At 45.8% G+C, this 19095-nt stretch overlaps 2 protein-coding genes and 1 long non-coding RNA gene across 6 annotated transcripts; 2 read left to right on the forward strand and 1 right to left on the reverse strand.

Annotated features, from left to right (window-relative positions):
• Positions 1 to 331: 331 nt before the first annotated feature.
• LOC146237701 (uncharacterized) lies at positions 332 to 3295 on the forward strand. The gene is made up of 2 exons (XR_014740558.1): positions 332 to 530; positions 1279 to 3295. It is a non-coding gene; the product is annotated as an uncharacterized LOC146237701 (long non-coding RNA).
• Positions 3152 to 8842, reverse strand: utp6 (UTP6 small subunit processome component). Its single transcript, XM_084685126.1, has 19 exons — positions 8608 to 8842; positions 8292 to 8376; positions 8163 to 8204; positions 7962 to 8054; positions 7828 to 7875; positions 7639 to 7702; positions 7422 to 7540; positions 7173 to 7250; positions 6933 to 7014; positions 6761 to 6842; positions 6421 to 6599; positions 6149 to 6228; positions 5952 to 6029; positions 5673 to 5852; positions 4945 to 5025; positions 4600 to 4709; positions 4343 to 4409; positions 3816 to 3888; positions 3152 to 3545 (listed from the first exon to the last, which is right to left on the reverse strand). The coding sequence occupies exons 1-19, from the start codon at positions 8697 to 8699 to the stop codon at positions 3391 to 3393; spliced, it is 1788 nt and encodes a 595-aa protein (XP_084541252.1). The 5' UTR covers positions 8700 to 8842; the 3' UTR covers positions 3152 to 3390.
• Positions 8843 to 8996: 154 nt separating this feature from the next.
• Positions 8997 to 16951, forward strand: suz12b (SUZ12 polycomb repressive complex 2 subunit b). Of its 4 annotated transcripts, none has more exons than XR_014740556.1 (17): positions 8997 to 9574; positions 9875 to 10019; positions 10369 to 10415; positions 10501 to 10565; positions 10714 to 10782; positions 10893 to 10942; positions 11046 to 11131; positions 11367 to 11598; positions 11908 to 12013; positions 12261 to 12366; positions 12519 to 12696; positions 12962 to 13050; positions 13337 to 13480; positions 13628 to 13785; positions 14129 to 14327; positions 14638 to 14856; positions 15105 to 15173. XR_014740556.1 is itself a non-coding variant. In XM_084685124.1 (17 exons), the coding sequence occupies exons 2-17, from the start codon at positions 9890 to 9892 to the stop codon at positions 15409 to 15411; spliced, it is 2055 nt and encodes a 684-aa protein (XP_084541250.1). In that variant the 5' UTR covers positions 8997 to 9574; positions 9875 to 9889; the 3' UTR covers positions 15412 to 16951. The 4 variants fall into 4 exon arrangements, 2 of the variants coding, with proteins under 2 accessions (XP_084541250.1, XP_084541251.1); XR_014740555.1 differs by having other exon boundaries at positions 14638 to 14865; positions 15105 to 15155; XM_084685124.1 differs by having other exon boundaries at positions 14777 to 14865; positions 15105 to 16951.
• Positions 16952 to 19095: the final 2144 nt, after the last annotated feature.

Consider the following 19095-nt stretch of genomic DNA (forward strand, 5'->3'; position numbering starts at 1 on the left):
TTCGACTTATTAATTTACATTTGTAGCAACATCTTAAAATAATTGTTCATTACCAGTTTACAACGAAGGTAAGTTCATATCTCACAGTCTCAGACTGTTGGACATTTTCGTGGTGTACTGCGACTCCCAGTGGCTAAAGTGTGCGCACCGTGTCTTGACAGTTTTATTACAGGGAATTATCAAACAAATACGTCATTTTTGAATTTCAATGATTTGCCGATATTAACCCATAGGCTAATAGGCCTACGTGTTTGTATCTACCTCGGATGGATGATTAAAGTACGATTTGGGTTCAGAAGATTTATGCAATAGTGAACTCACAAATACCGAGCAAGGATTTTAAGATCACGCCCTACTTTGCGTGAGCGGTGACGCTCTGCAACAGCATCAATTGTCAAGGTTCAGAATACGGAGACAGCAATACCGGTTTGTTGGGGGGGAATAAAGCCCAAGCATTTTCGAGGAACGACAGTGGTACGAATGTACATTCTTATTCCGACAACGAGTGTATTAACTTTGGCAATCTCTCGGTGAGTAAGCTATTAGGCTATACATGTAAGTGTTAGTTGTCGTTAAGCAATCGCAGAATGCGAACTTTGGCAGGAAATGGACTATACACAAATAGACAGAGTGTGCTGATGTGTTGCTTTGACAAACAAATTCATTTATTGTTCCAATGGTTGTCATGTTACAAGGCAATGACAATTTCATATTCATGGCGGCTATGTTGTTATGGCTGTAAGTCCCACTTCTAATCAAATGCGTCTCAAATGAACCTCTGACTCAATAGCTGCAGATGAAAGGCCTAATAAGTGAAATGACGCATACGTCTGTGATGTTTAAACGGACGTGGAAATAAACTTTGCGGTGTTGATGTCGGGACAGGTGCTAGGATGAGAGGGTCATGGCCTCCATAATACGATACAGAAGTAACATTACTTAACTCTCTTTTAGCATTCACAGTCTCCCTCTCTCATAACTGTAGCACATGTGGCAAAAATTAAAATGATTCAATATGATACAAAGGTATACGGGTATTTCAAGACCACCAGAGGGAGTGTTGAACTCCCAGCTCCCCATGTTAGCTTGGCATCCAAAACAAACCAAATCAAATGTATTTTTATAGCCCTTTTTTTACACGCAAGCATGTCACAGAGGGCTTCACGTACACCCATAGAACCAACCTAAACCCTCCAAAACAAACATCCTCATGTCGACCAGCCTTCCACCTGAGAGCCATTCATTTAGCCCATTTGTGCCTCTGTCTGTCTCCCAAAGAGAGCGTGGCGTAGCTGGGGTGTTGGCCGGCGGATGCTGGCTGGTCCCTCTCGATGGTGTCTCCCACCATGAAGGCGGTGGTAGACGCTGTGTGGGCGGTGTGGAGCATCGGGGCCTCCGTCTACGACTACATCCACACCAGCGCCATGGAGGAACGCATCCACGCGCTGGAGAACGTCATCACGGTGCACCAGTGCGTCATAGGCCTGTTGTCTGCCACCCTGGTGGTGCTGTTCGCCTACATACTGTTTAGGAACCACTGAGGGTCTAGGAGGTGGAAGACGGGACACGAGGGAGGTTGAGAACGGACGTGGATGGGGGGACGGATGGGATTTCGGTAACCGGGGCTTTGGCTTGACGGGCTAACGCAAGCACAGAGGACGGATGGAAGACATGCTTTGTGGTTGTCAATGTTGGCTTGGAGTAGAAGGGTACTGTAGACCGGGATGCAAGGACCATGACCAATCAAGAAGAATGGTTCGGCTACCTGGTCACCAGCTTGTCTGGCTACTTGACTCTTGTGTGGGTGTGTTCTGAATACTCAGTCATTCATGAGTGACTGGTTTAAAGCCATGTCATTGAGCTCTTTCCATTACAAGTAAACCCAGTACCAGTTTGAAATAGGGATGTCAGATTTTCCACATCTCCTCCATCTGAAGTCTTTTCCTCAATGGAATTAAGTAACTGAATTAATCCTGATTCCCTCGCTCACAGCCCAATTTCTGCCTTAATACGCCTCATGTGGTTCAACTCTCCAGATGGAAGGAATAACATTATTTTGTTGTCATGTTTGCACTAATTGCTTCTCTCGTCTGTATGAGCCGTGGGAAGCTGTAAACTGGGGATTCACTTTTTAAATCTAGGGTTCTGAGAGTTGAATGTCTGCCCACTGAAAGCACACGGGAAGTCCTGGGTGAGGAAGATGGCTGGCTTCGTTCTCTTCTCCCTCAGGTGTGGAGGTAAAGAGGTTAACTAGCATGTACGCCCAGAGAAGGGAAGAGAGAAGGATGGAGAGAGAATACCATCATGGGACTGAATGCAGTTTTGAACCGAGGGCTTCCGTAATAGATTTAGAGGGGCCTCAAAGACACCTTTAAACTCTCCAGCTGTTCTTCATACAGTGGTTAACAATAATTAGGGCAACTGTTACCACAGTCTGCTAGGTTGGGGGGAAAACTCTCCTGTACTGTAAGTGTGAGAAACATACATCATTAGTAGTTTAAATGACTAATATTTGAACTAAGATTCGGGACATTTATAAGTGTTTCCTGGCAGTAACAGGAAAGTGTGTATCAAAGTGTCCTTAAACACAGTAAATATGCATCAATTGAAATCTTCAAGTTTGTAAACCGTTTCATTATATTTTATAATATTCTGAAATTTTAAGACAATTGGTTTTGAAAGGTGACAGGCAAAGGTACAAGTGTGTACTGTTAAAAACAAAATTATTTGGTTCTAATTAGCAAAGTAAAGTACATAAGTACTCAGTCTTAGAGAATGTAAGGCATCTTAAACTAATAAACACCCCCCACCCCACCCCCCCATGCTAATGTCTGCCACGATATAGATCACTTATTCACTCCTGAAAAACTGCCTGTATTTTATTCCTTCCTTTATTCAGGACTGGTTGTTCAGTGGACTCACTGTCATACAGGGCTCAGGGCAAACATAAATGGCCCCGTAAGAACCAAAAAGGTTCACTCAGTTTATGTTAACCAGGTGGTTGTATGTGTGTACTGGTTCTACCAGTTCTACTGTGTACTGCCGAAGGTTATTGTACTGTATGAGAGTTTTGCATGATCGCTTTGGATATGTTTTTGATCCCATTTGTCTTTTACCTTACTGTCGACTGTAAATGTACTGTATGAGAGACTTTAGAGAGAAACTTACATCGGTTGTTTAATGTTAACAGCATCTAAGTTTGTCTAGAATGTATAACAAATGTAGAATTGTCATAAGTGAATAAGAAATGTTGTAAAATTGAATGTTAAATACAGTTTTTAACTAATAAGACAAATGTCTACAGTATAACTCATAACATTATCAGCTGTCAATGAAGACACTGTTGGAGCGGTCCATCTCTGAAACTTGACAGGGGTCAAGATATGTGATCTAGATGTGTCCCGTCTGCAGTAAAGTGTACTGTGTTGTGAATCTCTCCACATTCTCCCCCTCAAGCATCTTCATGGCCCTCCAGTGGATCTTCCCACAGTTCCCAGGTTGGCCCAGGGGTCCAAGTTCCTCCCTAATGTAGTCCAGCCACAGACCTGGCGAGGAAAAGAGCACATTTGTGTTAAATCTCAAATGCTCTTCCCACATATTGAAATGGAATTTTGGCCTTTTAGATCATGCATTAGTGGTTGAACCAGGTTTGTAAAACCATGCTTTGTTCCATGTAATGATATCTGCCGTGTTTGTTTAGCTTGTCACGGCAATAACCCACAGTTGGTGTACTTGTTTGAACCAGCACAGGTTTTGATTTTGATTTGTTTTTTGATCCCTTTTGTTCCCATTTGTCTTTTTCCGTTTTTGCTCACCGTCGTCTGTGGAGCCAAACTCCCGCAGGGCCCTCTCAAACAAATCCCTGAGGTTGCTCATCTTGGGCGATTCCTGAAACGCCGACAAACATCGGTGCGGTTAGCAAATGGACACCGAGCAGCCGACAGCCTTCTCAGACAACACAAGACACATGACGACAGGCCCAATAGTCGTGCCCATGGATAGAACAAATGTCGCTTGTGTAGGTCAAGCCACAACATGGTGTTATTGAACAAAGGGTTGGTTTGAGATGGTGCGTTCCCATCGGGCCTTGCATCGTTTGCTCACTAGAGACGGTGCGTTCCCATAGGGCCTTGCATCGTTTGCTCACTAGAGACGGTGCGTTCCCATAGGGCCTTGCATCGTTTGCTCACTAGAGACGGTGCGTTCCCATCGGGCCTTGCATCGTTTGCTCACTAGAGACGGTGCGTTCCCATAGGGCCTTGCATCGTTTGCTCACTAGAGACGGTGCGTTCCCATAGGGCCTTGCATCGTTTGCTCACTCGGTGGGACTCGGCACACTCACTTGTTCCTTCTCAATCTGGATCATTGTGGTGAAGAACGCCTTGGAGAACGGCCGGTTCTCGTGTAAACTGAAGTCAAACATGAAAAATCCAGTTTGAGATGAAAAGGGACAGCGTGCATGGAAAACGCAATTGATTAAGTTCTTATTGATGCATGTTTAAAACTAAATTAAGACTTTTGACAACATTTATATAATAACCAACTGCTCAGTTGATTGTGCTGCATCATTTATACTGAATAGCAGGCATTAGCTTGTACCTAGTGAAGGCCTTTCTGGCTCTTTTGTAACCCCCAGCCTTGTAAGACCACTCGAGGTATTTCTCCTTCATCTCCATGGCAACAGCAGCCACTGGCGACAGTAGACCTTTCTGCAAGCAGACAAATAATTGATTTGGTAAAGCTTGTCTTGTCCTGTCACACAGTAACAAGGCACGGCCTTGTCCATGTAAATGTAACCCCGTTGCTTGCGTACGTAGGCAAGACAAGACTGGACTTTGCGTTTAGGGAATGAGGGTTTTTATTCGAATGACGAGACCACTATGAAATGTTAAGCTCTGTGACGAATGATCAATAAAAAGGTGACCCGTTTTGACTTGTTGGTACCTGAAACAGAGATTCCGTCTCTTCAGAACTCTGGGAGGTCACGCTCCAGTCCATCTGGAGCTGCCACACCGGCAGACTCTCCTGTCAAGACACAGAGAACCAGTCAGCAGGCAGGACGACTCCACACCAGACTCATTCCTCCCCCCCTGACGCTTCTCCTCATATATTACCCACTGATCCGGGAACCTGGATAACGGACAGCCCTTATTACCCCTTTTAGGACATTCAAATTCCAGAGAGAAGCCCTGCGGGACCCACCATGTGCCCCAACACACACCCAAGATAAACAGTCACATTGAGGAAGGGTTTATTATGTAGGCTGTGTGTGCGGGCGGGCGTGTGTGTAGAGGGGTGGGGGGGGATGAGGGATAATCCCTGGCACACAACTTCTCGTGAGGTGAGACTTGCAAAACAGCCCTCGCAACAATAACTCACGCATTCCTATAGAGTACAGGTTGTTCAGCGCAACAGTACGGCAGGTCAGTTAAAGCCATCAGAAAAGAACACGCTTCAGGACACAAGTCTCTTTAGTCCTCTTTAGGTTGCAGACCCCACCCCCAGCCCATTAAAGGAGGAAGATTCACAAACCATTAGAACTTAGTGACAAGGAGCCAGTTCGATTTACAACGGCTGCAAAAACAAAAGACTAAGGGATCTTGGTAGAGGAACTTCATTCTCTATAGGACATTAATTGGGCCAGAGAGCTGGCCCACATTGAGTGTGTGTACCTTGGGATTCACATGCGCGAGGGCTTCTTGGAATAGCCGCCCCGTGTCACCGCTCCCCAGCTGCATCAGCGTCTGCAGGGCCAGGCTCCACACGTCCACCGATTGGCTGTGGCGCTGGGTGGCTGCCGTGGCAACTCGGGCCGCCCCCTCCGAGTCTCCCATGGAGAGCAGGGCCTTCAGCTGGAAGGACGCAGGATGGATTGGTGAGGTCATGGGAGTCTGTTTCACAGCACTGGGAGATGTTTTCCCTCTATGGGTTTTTGTCGGCCGCATTCTTACCCAACTCTTCAAAAAGTCCTTCTTTAACAGCGAGGCGTCATCGGCACGCTGAAGTACTGCCAACAGCCTTTGCTGCCTCTGAGGATACACACACACACACACACACACACACTTGCTGCCATCTCTCGGACCACGAGATTGCTTGCAGAACCATCAAACACACCGAGGGGATTTGCACAAAACACCTAAGTTGTTACCTTGTCTTTTAGCTCCTGGACATTAGTCTTCCTCTTGAACCTCTCCAAGCAGAAGGTCACATAGCAGGTCCACATAGCCTCTGAAAAACAACCAAATTAAATTTGTTAAAAGAATCCATCCTTTTTTTTTTATGAGAAGTGACATGATGTGCATTCCCTTGAATTCCATAGCAGGAGAGAGCAGTGCAATAACGTTAGTCTCGTCAATTCCTGCACAAGCAATCCAGTAACAAAATCCCATGCGGTAGAAATTGTAGGGGTGCCCGTGTTACCCGTGTTGAGGCTCTTGACGCCCTCCTCGTACACCTGGCTGCAGCGCTCCTCTCTGCGGGCGATGTCGGAGGCCCGCCCCGCGGCGCTCAGCAGCTCCTCCCCCGCCCCGGGGGCGTCCAGCTCCCGCATGGCCATGAAGTTCCACGTGGCACTGTCGTCCGTGTGGTTGGTCTGGAGGCTGGCGGCGCAGACACAGGCACCGTGAGTACAGTCGCATTCACACGGCGTGACGTGGACGTCTGAGGTCATCCACGGTCTTCGCTATTTTTGCAGACGCCTTTTAACATGGGCCTTTTGTATTTACAGTATTACTCAGTGCCCCGCGTCATTCGGTCTTACTCTTGAAGGATGACGTCCTGCAGCTCTTTGGTGAAGTCAAAGATGGCGGCGATGCTGAGAAGCGAGAGGATGAGGTCGGCTCCTGGGGTGACGGAAGGAGAGGATGCGTAAGCACCTCGCAGGCCAAAGCAGCCAAGGGCCACGTGTGATACGACATGCTGATGTAACTCACCCTGGATTTTCGCTGTAGCGTCTCTGTACACCACCTCAGCCAGCTTGCCACTCATAACCTCTGGGGGGAACTCGTATTCGCCCTGTGGGATCGGAAAAACAACGTTTTACAAGGGACCTGTGTGTGTATTTTCTGACAGTACAGCCCCCCCCCCCCCCGCCATCTACTATAGAACGGGGAAGCTGGAAGGATAGAAATGCAGCCACGTGTGTGTGTGTGTGTGTGTGTGTGTGTACTCACCAAGTCCATCTTAGCTAGTTCCAGCTCCTTCTGCTCTTTCCTTAATTTTTCAGCATGCAACAGCTCCATACGAAAGTACTGTACAGGGAAACACAGGCACTGATCAGTGCCATCAGAAGTACCTCCTCCACAGTCCACTGTCTATATGATCGTCATTCGATAGTGAAAGATGTCTCTATTTGCCATGAAAGCCAACATTGACTTGACTGCAACTACAAATCCCATCTTTCACTGCCCTGCGGTTCTCACCTCCTGGTAGACTTTCTTGTTCTCTGGATGGAAGCGCAGGGCCCGCAGGAAGATGTGCCTGGCACTCTCTGATGAGTTCCTGTCCTCCATCTCACTCTTGGCAGCCATGATCCACAGGGCTGGAGAGAGCAAGGCCTGCTTGTTACTATGGATACCAGGCATCGTTACCCACGTACAGCTAGAGCTACGTAGTGAGGTAACTAGTGATGTACTCTACCTGGCTTATCAGGGTGGATGGCCAACATGGAGGAGAAAACCTTGCTGAGTTGACCCTTTGTGTTCTGTAAGAAGACAGGTAAACGTCACATCTTAAGAATAGCATTCATAGCAGAACCTGCGACAGTTTATTTGTACATCATTTGGTCAACGTACGTTTTGGAATTTGAAAAACAAGGCGACCACATACCCATTTCTTACAGAACGCAATGTGAGAGAGCCACAGTTGAACGTCATCCTGAGAGAATAGAAACCAAAATCAGAAGTTAGTTTAAACTCACGTTTTTTAACCATACGTCATTACATCAAGGGCTTGTCTAGTACCTTCCATTTGTTTGTTGCCCTCCTGAACACTTTGTTTATCCTGTGGATGATGGGAAACTCAATCTCTTCTCTCTTGAAATGGTAGCCAATGCGCTGAAGAACACACATCGTGTTAGAGTGTAACGCTCATTGGACTGTAGAAAACAAATTACTAGATGACAGACTATACATTTCACACATTAATAAGACTGAATGACATACCGATCTTCTCTTTTTGATCAGCTCCAATGCGTTGATTTCATACTATGGAGAGTAATGAAACAGTTAGTTAATCTTTGGACGTCTTCACAGGCGCATATTTCATAAGCAACGGATCGACATTTGGCTTACTTGAATGTATGCTATGAAATCATATTTGCAAAGTGTCAGGCGATGCAATTTGTATTCCAAAGCGGTTGCTCTTTTGAGCATGGATCTGCAAATAGAGAGACATAAGACTTCTGCAAATAGAGAGACATAAGACTTCTGCAAATAGAGAGACATAAGACTTGGCTAATGTGACTTAGCAGCCCAAACCCAACCAATTTTTGAGTTAATTTATACGATTGTATATGACAATATAATCAATGCTAATTGAATGGAGACACACAGGCAATTTGTGTTGCTAGAGATGACTTGTCTTGCCATTAAGAAAAGCTGATCTTACTTGACTTCTTTTTTGGTGAACAATCCCACTCTTTCTAACTGTTCCAACTCAGGGATTCTGTCTTCGATTCGGTGCTGGACAATCTCCGCCATTCTTCACCTCAACAGATCAGTGCCCGTATTCGGATTTAGTGCTATTGTGAGAACTGTGTCTATTTGCAGAATACGTGTCAACAATAAAACACAAACTAGCTTGCCATGTAGCCAAATCGCACTATGTTCTACACGTGTGGAAGTTGTGGCAATTTCACTTCCGGTTCCCTCCCTTACATTATTCCGACTGGAAACGGCTTGTACCCTCGATTTATCAGAATAGGGGAAACAAATACAGAAAAACAGTACGAACAAGCGATAATTTCTGCTCTTTTATCAACCCCGAAATATATAATTTACAAACGATAAAGGCGTTTTAACAGTGTAATTATAATGCATGTAGATATATACTACATACTAAATATACTGCATACTTATACATTATATGTATTTGTAAATCAATCCAAATATACTTGAGGCAATTTTCTATTCTATTTCAGCGAAACCTGAAAAAGAAAGATACGTGCATATGTAAACAACTTTCATGTCCCATACTAGACCCGATTTCCCGCAAAATCGTTGAAAGGGAGAAGAGAAGAGACCGCGTTAAGTGTCATTTACAGTTCTTTCTAGCCAATCAAAACTCTGTATTTTCATATAGCAATTTCCATTGGTTGAAATGTCTTGCTTAGACGTCCAGTAAAACCATAGAATTTCAACCATAACGTGAAATTTTACAGGAAGTTTTCCATAGGCTATATTAAATAATACAGTCGATTAGGCCTTTTCATGTAGTTTTTTTTGCATACATGTCAGTTTTGTATCAAAGGGTTGGAGAAATTATTCAGGCACTTTTAATTCTGGGAACTATGCTAGCGTAGCTATCGGCGTCTACTGATTCACTGCCATTATTTCATGGGCAGTCTGTGTTGTTGGTGAGTCTGAAGCAAGCTACTGTGGCTAACGTTAACTAGCTAGCGTTGGTCTTTCTATATATTTATTTTTTGAACCCATAGTTGTGTATTTCTGTTGCGTACGATTAATATGTATGAAGGGTTATGTTTTATTATCTCTATTTTTTCTGCCGAGATCCATGTAACCACATCCATCTTTCAAATCCCGATTAACGTTAGCTTAGCTTGCTGATTTAGCCTGCTAGCTAGTAATGTTAAGCTAGCCGGAATTATGTTGATAAAAATTATATTCCCTCTTTCCATCTGTTGCCCAATTTACAGCGCTCAGGACAAGCTATGAGCGGGGCCAGTTGTAAAGCCAACGGTGCCGTATACCCGGCCTCAACAGTCGTGATGAACTCGGTGAAGAAACCGAAGATGGAACAGCTTCAGGCCGACCATGAGCTGTTCCTACAGGCCTTTGAGAGTAAGCTGCCTAGCTATATTATAATTATATTCGTCAAATATTGTTTCCACCAAGTTGTTTCTTGTGGGAGCTAGTCATTTATAAGTAAGGATCTTGTTGGTTCTTTTGTGTAAGTGTACCCTCTTAAAACACAATATGATTTTTGTCATGCACATCATGGCTGAATTTAGGCCTTTTTGAACTTGATCATGGGCAAAGCTGCTGGGTACATGTCTATCCCTTAAGATTTCTTGTTATAAAACAACCTCTTGTAAAGTAAAGGTGCCTGTTTCAACAAATAACCCCTTTGATCTTATAAAACAATTTCCACCTTTGAACAGTTTATGAATATGGTGTTTTGTATTTACAGAGCCAACTCAAATATATAGATTTCTCCGCACAAGGAACCTGATTGCAGTAAGTCAGTTGATTCTTGTTGTTGACACACCATACTCAGCATCTGGGTTCATTAATGATTAATCAACATATGATTCTGTTTCAGCCCATATTTTTGCACAGGACACTGACCTTCATGTCTCACAGAAACACTCGAACAAATGCCAAAAGGTCAAATATATCTCCTGGTTGTTCACACACGAATCTGACAGCATTCATATTTTCTATGTCATGTAACATTGGTTGATCCTATTTAATGTAACTGTAGACAAATAGCTTGTGTCGGGCTTTTCTCAAGTTGTTGAATTGGCATTAGCAGGAAAACTTTCAAAGTGGATGACATGCTGCAGAAGGTTGAGAAGATGAAAGGAGAACAGGAATCTCACAGGTTGGTCATGTACCGCAGGCCTTTCCATTGTGTTTAAAAACCACATACTTTAACCACATTCAAGGAAGCCGAAAGCCTGACTGAAAAACAAGTTTCATTTTTCTCTTCAGCTTGTCATCACATCTTCAGCTTACTTTCACTGGATTCTTCCACAAGGATGGTAGGTGTTTACTGTGCATTTGAAAGGAATTTCGAGGCTGGACAGTTGAAAGGCGTCACACTGATGAAAAAAACAAAAAACAACTAATTTCCTTTCCTAACAGAAAAGCCATCTCAGAATTCAGAAAATGAACAAAGCTCAGTGTCTCTCGAGGTGCTACTTGTGAAAGTCTGCCATAAAAAACGAAAGGTACCTTTTTCTCCTCCGACTCACATCGACGCAGTAAAGCCCAACACCTCACACAAACTACTAATGAATCCACTGTGCTTTACTTTTTCAACATATTGTTGCGTGTGTGTGTGTGTGTGTGTGTGTGTGTGTGTGTGTCTTGACGTCTTGTTTTTATTGATTTTATGTAAAGCACCTTGAGCTACAATTCTTGTATGAAATGTGCTATATAAATAAAGTCTTCCTTATTTGACAGGATGTGAGCTGCCCGATCAAGCAAGTGCCTACAGGTAAAAAGCAGGTGCCTTTGAACCCCGACTGCAACCAAACCAAGCTGGGAGCCTACCCTTCGCTCCTGGTCTCCAGCAACGAGTTTGAACCCAGCAACAGCCACATGGTCAAGTCCTACTCGCTCCTGTTCAGGGTGTCACGCACAGGGAGAAGGGACATCAATGGCCTGGTCAACGGGGAGGCCAACGAGAACATAGGTGAGTGTTAACGTCCTCGCTCTGCTGAAAGTGGGTGAAAGCGATCTGTGGAGGCCACCGACCGTTGCATCGCGGTGTTTTCAGAGAGAGAAGCAAAATGCTGCCACTCTATGGTTTCCAGTAGACGGGAAGAAGGTTTTAGAAGCCTTGCTGCCCGTCTCTACCTCAGTGTTGCCCAAAATAAATCTTGCCAGAAGTCGCTATTGGCTCTGAAAAGTCGTTAGATACGATTTTGTGTTGCTGGGGAAGGTGAACGTTTGCTAAATCTAGCGACAAAGTCGCTAAATTGCCCCCCCCGTCTCCCTCTAGATGTTTCAGAGCCTCCCAGCAGGAAGAAGAGAAGCTCCTCCCACAGAGAAGAGGGGGAAACCACAGAGACGTTTGTTGCACAGATGACTGTCTTTGACAAGAACCGGTAATCTCAGATGCTAAGCATTGTTTGGATCTCTCTCTACTTGGTTTTAGGCTATCAAAATTGACAGTAGTACTGATCTCGTATAACATCCGAAACACAATTTTGAAACCTTCAATTCCCGTCCGATTACCAAGCGAACACATTCATACAGCTAAAGAAATTGGAACTACAAGCCCCAGATGTCTGTCCGGTTGTCTACCTGATTATAGTTTGTTTGCTAACAAATGAGCCCACCCTCTGTCTCCAGGAGACTACAACTGCTGGATGGGGAATACGAGGTGTCGATGCAAGGAATGGAGGACTGCCCCCCCAGCAAGAAAAGAGCCACATGGGAAACCATTCTGGATGGCAAGGTGGGTCTGACCGATCCTGCCACAGCACATAATGCCTTCAGGACTGCCCTAACCCTAACCCTGTAGCATCACCCCCCATGCAGCCCAGCCCTGTGAGCGCAAAACTGAACGTTAAAAACTCGCCGTTTCTCCTCCCTCACCTCACCTTCCAGAGGCTGCCTCCGTTTGAGACCTTCTCTCAGGGACCCACTCTGCAGTTCACCCTGCGCTGGACGGGGGACGCCAGCGACAAGTCCACCGCCCCCGTGGCCAAGCCCCTGTCCACCCGCAACTCGGACAGCTCCAGCCCCATGGAGAGCAGGACCAGCACGCTCAAAACTGCTCCTCTGGGTGAGGCGGCGCAGGACACCGGTCGCGCACACGTACTCACGTTGACAGCTCCCTTATTTTACACATGGCACGGGCTCTGGTTTAGGTCGGTTTCCTGATATGGGACTCAGGGTCACTCGGTGGGGGGCCAGGGTCACTCTGGGGGGGGCGCCATTCGCCCACTCGTTCAGAGTCACCGCCCGGAGCTTGGTTGCACTTTGAAGACTGAGTGGTTTGTTGGCGGGCTTCAGTGGCATGTGTGCTCTTCCCCTCTCCCCACCCGCAGCTGTGAAGGAGCCGCTCGGCACGGACGTGCAGCTGAGGCGGGAGCAGATCCTGTGTGAGCCGCGTCAGAAGCTGAGGATATTCTACCAGGTAAAAAGTCGGGTAGCTTATTTTGCTCACACATTTCGCCCTCGGAAACGAGGCCCCCGACGGCACGCCTGTGACCGAGCGTTCCAAAGACGCGCTGGCCCATGTGACACAAGCACGCGTTGACACCGACAGCGACACGTTTTCACCTCGCAATGCTAGCATCAGCTAGCATTAGCACTTGCTCCCCCTCCCCCCACACACGCACACAGACACTCGGAACCACCGCTGAGGTTTGGGGAGGAGTTGTATATTTCACCCATGCCCTGTTGTTGTTGTCCCCGACCAGTTCCTGTACAACAACAACACGCGTCAGCAGACGGAGGCCAGGGACGACCTCCACTGCCCCTGGTGCACCCTGAACTGCAGGAAGCTCTACAGCCTGCTGAAGCACCTCAAGCTCTCCCACAGCCGCTTCATCTTCAACTATGTGGTGAGAGGGCCGCGGCCGTCAACCCTGGACTTACACCCCCGTCGCGTTCTCTCCCGAGCGCTTGTGAGCCGTAGTCCGCCCTTTTCGAGCTTCGGTACAGAGCGAATAGGCCCCCCGAGGACTCATCTGCTGTCTCTGTCCCCCCAGCCTCACCCCAAAGGAGCGCGGATAGACGTGTCCATCAACGAGAGCTACGACGGCTCGTACGTGGGGAACCCTCAGGACATCCACAGCCAGCCCGGCTTCGCCTTCAGCCGCAACGGCCCCGTCAAGAGGACCGCCGTCACGCACGTGCTGGTTTGCAGGTAAAGCCACACACACACACTTCAAAACACCTTTCCTTGGGGAGCCCACGACTAGAATAGTGTCTTGTCGTGACATGATGTCCGCGAAGGGAGTTCACAGACAATGGCCGGGATTCCCAGATTCGTTAGCCCTTCGAACGTTCCCAGGAAGCTCTTAGCACTAAGAGCTTCTTAACGAATCTGGGAAACGCGGCCAATGTGTGTTCAGTGTCCAGACCAGCTCACGTGGCGCTTAAGCCGACCCCAGTGCTCAGTGTGTGGGCCTTGACCCTCGGGGCCTGATAGACCCACTACAACGTCTCTCCACCCCCCACCCCCTGCTCGTCCACGCTGCTCCCCCCAGGCCCAAGAGGACCAAGCCCAGCCTGTCTGAGTTCTTGGAGTCGGAGGACGGCGACCTGGAGCAGCAGAGGACCTACGTCAGCGGACACAACCGCCTGTACTTCCACAGCGACAGCTGTATGCCCCTGCGGCCCCAGGAGATGGAGGTGGACAGCGAGGACGAGAGGGACCCCGAGTGGCTGAGGGAGAAAACCGCCACGGTGAGGGGGCCCCCCCCGAGACCACCTGCACTTTTTACACACACACAGGCGCCAGTGTTTCCTCTGTTGATTTTCTGCCGCCACGGTATCAGGAATAGGGTCGACTTAAAAAAAAAAACGTTTCGGGATAGGTCTGCCCCCACTGCTAAAATAAATCCTAGAGGAAACACTGCATGCACAAAAAGATGGTGTACAGGAGAGAGGAGCTGGCTTCAAATATTGACGTTCTGCAGTGAAAACCACCGTTTAGTGTAAATGTTGCGCTACTGTTACTTTGTCAAACTAAATGCATACGTTTTTGGTTTTCCAGTGTATACCAGTGTGCATAAAATAGGCGCCTTAAAACGTGTCGTAAGTGGCTTTGAAATGGAACATATCTGCCATGATAAGTTATTTGCACCAGGCCAAGTGGTCGTTTAGTCTGAAAGGAACGTTTCCCCCCCCCGCAGCAACTGGAAGAGTTCACCGACGTGAACGAAGGAGAGAAGGAGGTGATGAAGCTGTGGAACATGCACGTGATGGAGCACGGGTACGTTCAGTATGTAAAACCCTTTCTTTCAACCCTTTCTTAGTTTACCGTAGAACGCACTCCGCAGAGGTCCTAGCTAGCTTAGGGTTAGGTAGAAGATTACAAACATTAAAAAAAAAAAAAATCTCTGTGGAAAACACACCAATAGATCCCTCAAACATGACCCTAGCGCTAGTTCAAACATGCCAGGTTTACCAATGGGACACGAAATTCCAAAGTCGCTCCGTCTCCCCTCGCCGATCAAACAGCTTCATCGCCGACAACCAGATGAACCAGGCCAGCATGCTGTTCGTGGAGAAGTGCGGCGCCTACATCGCCCGCAGGAACCTCTGTCGCAACTTCCTACTCCACCTGGTCAGCATGCACGACTTCAACCTGGTGAGCGTGGCCACGATCGACCGCGCCATGGCCCGCCTCCGGCAGATCCAGGAAGAGCTGCCCGACGCCGGGGATGAAGACCAGGCTCTCATTGGTGGAGCCTGCAACGGGGCCCTCGCCATGGTTACCGGCGGAGGCAAACACGGCAAGAGGACGAAAAGCTCCGTGACGGACTGATCTTTATTATTCTTTTTTTTTTTTTCTTCTTGGTATTCCTTAAATTCAGCACACTCTGTTGCTCAGTTAGATGAAGGAAGTTGTCAGTTGATAACTTTGATAACAAAGTTGATTACTTTGACAAAGTCAAATGACAAACACACACATTCAAGGTTTTTTTTTTTCTGCAGGACTAACGAGAATACGACCAAATATGGACAAGTGGGCACACATACAGCCGGCAGGCATTGTGAGACTCAAAATAGTAGTTGAGTGACACCAACTCATTATGCATTTTGTGAGCCAATTGTTGCCAAGTTTGGGCAAACTGGTGATCACGTTCAAGATTTTAATCATGGGGCGGCTGCCTTCCTTATCACACGTCTGACTGTAATGGTGTCGTAAGCAATTACTGCATATTGGTAACATTGCCACTTCTGATTATTTGTACACATAACCCGGTGGCCCGTGTTTTTTCTCCCCCTCCCCCCCTAGCTGATTCTTTTAGCACTTGGTATACATGTATTTAGTGAATTGTTAACAACTCGAATCACAGTTTGTTGAATCTGGTCCGCATTATTGGTCAGATGCACCTCGTCTCCAGTATCCTCTGAAAAGTCCCTCTTTTTTTTTTTTTTTTTTTTTTTTTTCATTTGGATTTTCCATTTCATGTAACTCTTGCCATGTATGCGTGGTATTCATGTTGGTCATGTCCTTTAGTATGGTTGGACATCCAAACCCATAGATGGTGTTTCAGTGGGATCCCACACTGATCCGTCCGTCTGGAGGTGAAGACGACCGTGTCAGTCACCCACACGCTGCCAGCGTGTCTCTCCTGTGTGGACGACATCACCTTCAATCAAGACCAACCTGTCGGTTTTCCCTTCGGGGCACTCCGTGTCACGGTACGTAGGTTTGGGAGTGCCCTAAATACGAGAGGCTTTTCGGCTTTCCTCCGCTCGTTCATAAACTGAGGTTAGAAATGTGACGTGTTGTTCAATCCTTAATGGGAACACTTTGTATACATTGTAATAATGTCAATATTTAGCTATATCCCATTGTGAATCTGATCATCACTGGTTATAAATGTTGTTTTGGTTGTTTCTTTCTCAAAGCAATATGCTGTATGTTGGGTGGTTAAGATCCTATTTTCAAGCCTATTAGGTGCAGTTTATGCCAAAGGGGGAAGTGTGTTTTTTTTCATCAAAGTCTCTTAGTTCTGCATTTTTGTTTAGCAATTTATTTCCTTTGGTTGATGTCAGAATTGAAATGGCAAGAGTTCAAACGCCTTAGTGATATTGTATGTTCCATTGTGTGTGCACAGACTGAACAGAACTATACTGTTTTTGCTGGGGAATATATTATGTCTTCAGACCTCTCACAACCCGATGGATAATTCTGGTGTTGTCCCGTATATTGTTATGCAGGCTTTGGTCTTTAGGAATGGAGAGAAGTGATCAATTCAACACTGTTGTCAAAACAAACCACCCTGTTGTGAACTATCTTATAAACTTTGGATATGGGGAATTTTTATATTTAAAATAAAGTACATTTGACCATATTCGGCGGTGCTGGCTTATCAAGAGCTTTGTGTCATACCTGTATAACCAAACGTAGTGAAGACGTCATGTACATTGTATCCCATGAACATTCATGACGTGTTTTTAGCGAGACGTGATTGGTTGATGTGCTGGCGCGCTGAGGCAGGAGTGGGTTTGTGGGTGAGGGGTTCTCTGATGGCCAGTAACCTGGCTGAGACTTTCAGACCTCCAGTCAACATAGATATAGTTCAGACTCACACGTTCTGCAGACCAAAGACTAAAAGACAGAAGTCAAAAGACTCCAGACTGGTGTATTTTGGAAAACTTCACACTTGCTTTGCTGTCCTGCCTTTGGCAGCGGGGTGTGGCGCAACATTTTACACAGCAAGACTCTGGTAAATGTGTCTGTTTTCAACTGGTCATAAGCAACAGACACTGCAGCTTTTATGTGAACGCGCTCATGGCGAGATTGTTCCAAGTTGCTATACATGCTATAAATTGCAGCACTTTGCTGCATTATCTGTAAAATAGTAATGTTGTTGGATCAAATCTGATGAAAACATATTTGGAATTGATCATCAAAGGACAACCTACACACAGTTCTGGCTATATTAACCATCAATGAGCTTTGTGTTTACATGTTAACTTTTATTTATAACTATGTTTACGTTAGGGTTGGTTTCTCCTTCCATGCTTGTTTGTTTGTTTACCACTCTTCTTCTTGTCTTATGAGAGAGACTAACAAACAGAGTGCAAAGGGGTTCAAAATATCTGCAAAAGAGCCCTCGAGCACTAACGATTTGACTGTGGGACAGCCCTAAACCCTCGCAGACTTTGTATGTTTTATGTAGTGAAGAATCTGCTGCGATAAAGTAAACTTTCAACTTTTGAATGCACTATTTGTTAGACTACATGGAGACCTGAACACACCACAGACAAATGAATTAAAGTCCCACCCCTGTATAGATGTATACATCAGGATCCAGTGTGATTTTAGCTAAAGCCCCCAAGTAGAAATAACTTACAACCCATGGATGGACTTAAACCATATGCACTGTGCACATGGCACAATGCACTGTGGCATCCACACAACTTGGACCAAATTAAGTAAACATAAGTGATAGTTAGTATAGCATGTCATAATGTCTACAGTCAAATGTTTTCCCCCTGAAAACAACAACAACAACGTAATATTGCATTGGAGATGGTCACCATGGTAATCTTTTCATCACTAACCAACCCAGTCTGCTTCAGGAGTTCCACTTTTGTCCACTGGATGTCAGTGTAAGACTGTAATATACGTGTAGGCTTCCTTTAACTAACTCTTTTAGATCTAACGCAAAGCTGCCTGAGAACACACTGAATCTTCAGGTGTCAGAGACAGAACAGAACCCCATGATATTAATAATCATATCCTACTGAAATGTGAACAAGCGCCATACATTACATATGGATTCATCTAACTGTAGCTTCTTAGCCATATGTTGTGGATTCATTCAAATCAATGAAATGAAATGTAATGGACGATTACATTTTTTACGTCTGTTGTTTCTCCTGTGTCTTTGCAGTAACGGTGCGTTCACACTACAGACTTTTTTTTACCGCTCTGCACCGCTGGCCTTCCCACCGTGCACCACGCTCGGGGGCGTGTTACAAAAGTTAATACTCCCTTTTGTGCTCGTTCATTGTTCGTATCAGCGAGCACGTTTCCAGGCAACTTTTCTTGACGTAAGCAAATAAATGGGCTGATAGTTTACCCATTTCGGATTGGTTTCAATCTTAGCAAAAATCAGGAAAAATTATTCTATGAAAAAGCTAGTAGTATGAGCCAGGTTCGAGAATCGAACAAAAATTATTGGGGGAGATAGTTTTAGATATGTTGACAGGAGTTAATAGAATAAAAACGACCGGACGAGTCGGGTAGAAAGTCGGAAATGCAATACCACCTACATCCGCCGGGGCTGTTGCCTCAAGCCGAGGGGTGGGGGTTTGGTTGTGATCCACCGCAGTGTCAATGACTTTTCCTTTTACAAAAATACATAAAATACACATTTACTTTCATAGCATTACAAAGTAAACGCACCCGATGATGATAAGGTCTAAATCTTGTCAGTAGTATGTGGTTAAGATGAAGTAGGCCTTCAGTTTATTCGAGGATGTGACC

This window comes from Hypomesus nipponensis, chromosome 21 (genome assembly GCF_054491055.1).
Source record: "Hypomesus nipponensis isolate SF chromosome 21, ASM5449105v1, whole genome shotgun sequence".
Taxonomy (NCBI): Eukaryota; Metazoa; Chordata; class Actinopteri; order Osmeriformes; family Osmeridae; genus Hypomesus; species Hypomesus nipponensis.

Bases quoted from the DNA above. Each gene is read 5' to 3' on its own strand.
- suz12b (XM_084685124.1), top strand. From the start codon at position 9,890: ATGAGCGGGGCCAGTTGTAAAGCCAACGGTGCCGTATACCCGGCCTCA. The intron at 10,943-11,045 runs GTAGGTGTTTAC...CTTTCCTAACAG, and splicing joins TGGATTCTTCCACAAGGATG to AAAAGCCATCTCAGAATTCA. The intron at 11,132-11,366 runs GTACCTTTTTCT...CTTATTTGACAG, and splicing joins TCTGCCATAAAAAACGAAAG to GATGTGAGCTGCCCGATCAA.
- utp6 (XM_084685126.1), bottom strand. From the start codon at position 8,699: ATGGCGGAGATTGTCCAGCACCGAATCGAAGACAGAATCCCTGAGTTG. The intron at 7,541-7,638 runs GTAGAGTACATC...TGCTCTCTCCAG, and splicing joins CATCCACCCTGATAAGCCAG to CCCTGTGGATCATGGCTGCC. The intron at 4,410-4,599 runs GTACAAGCTAAT...GTTTGACTTCAG, and splicing joins GCCAGAAAGGCCTTCACTAG to TTTACACGAGAACCGGCCGT.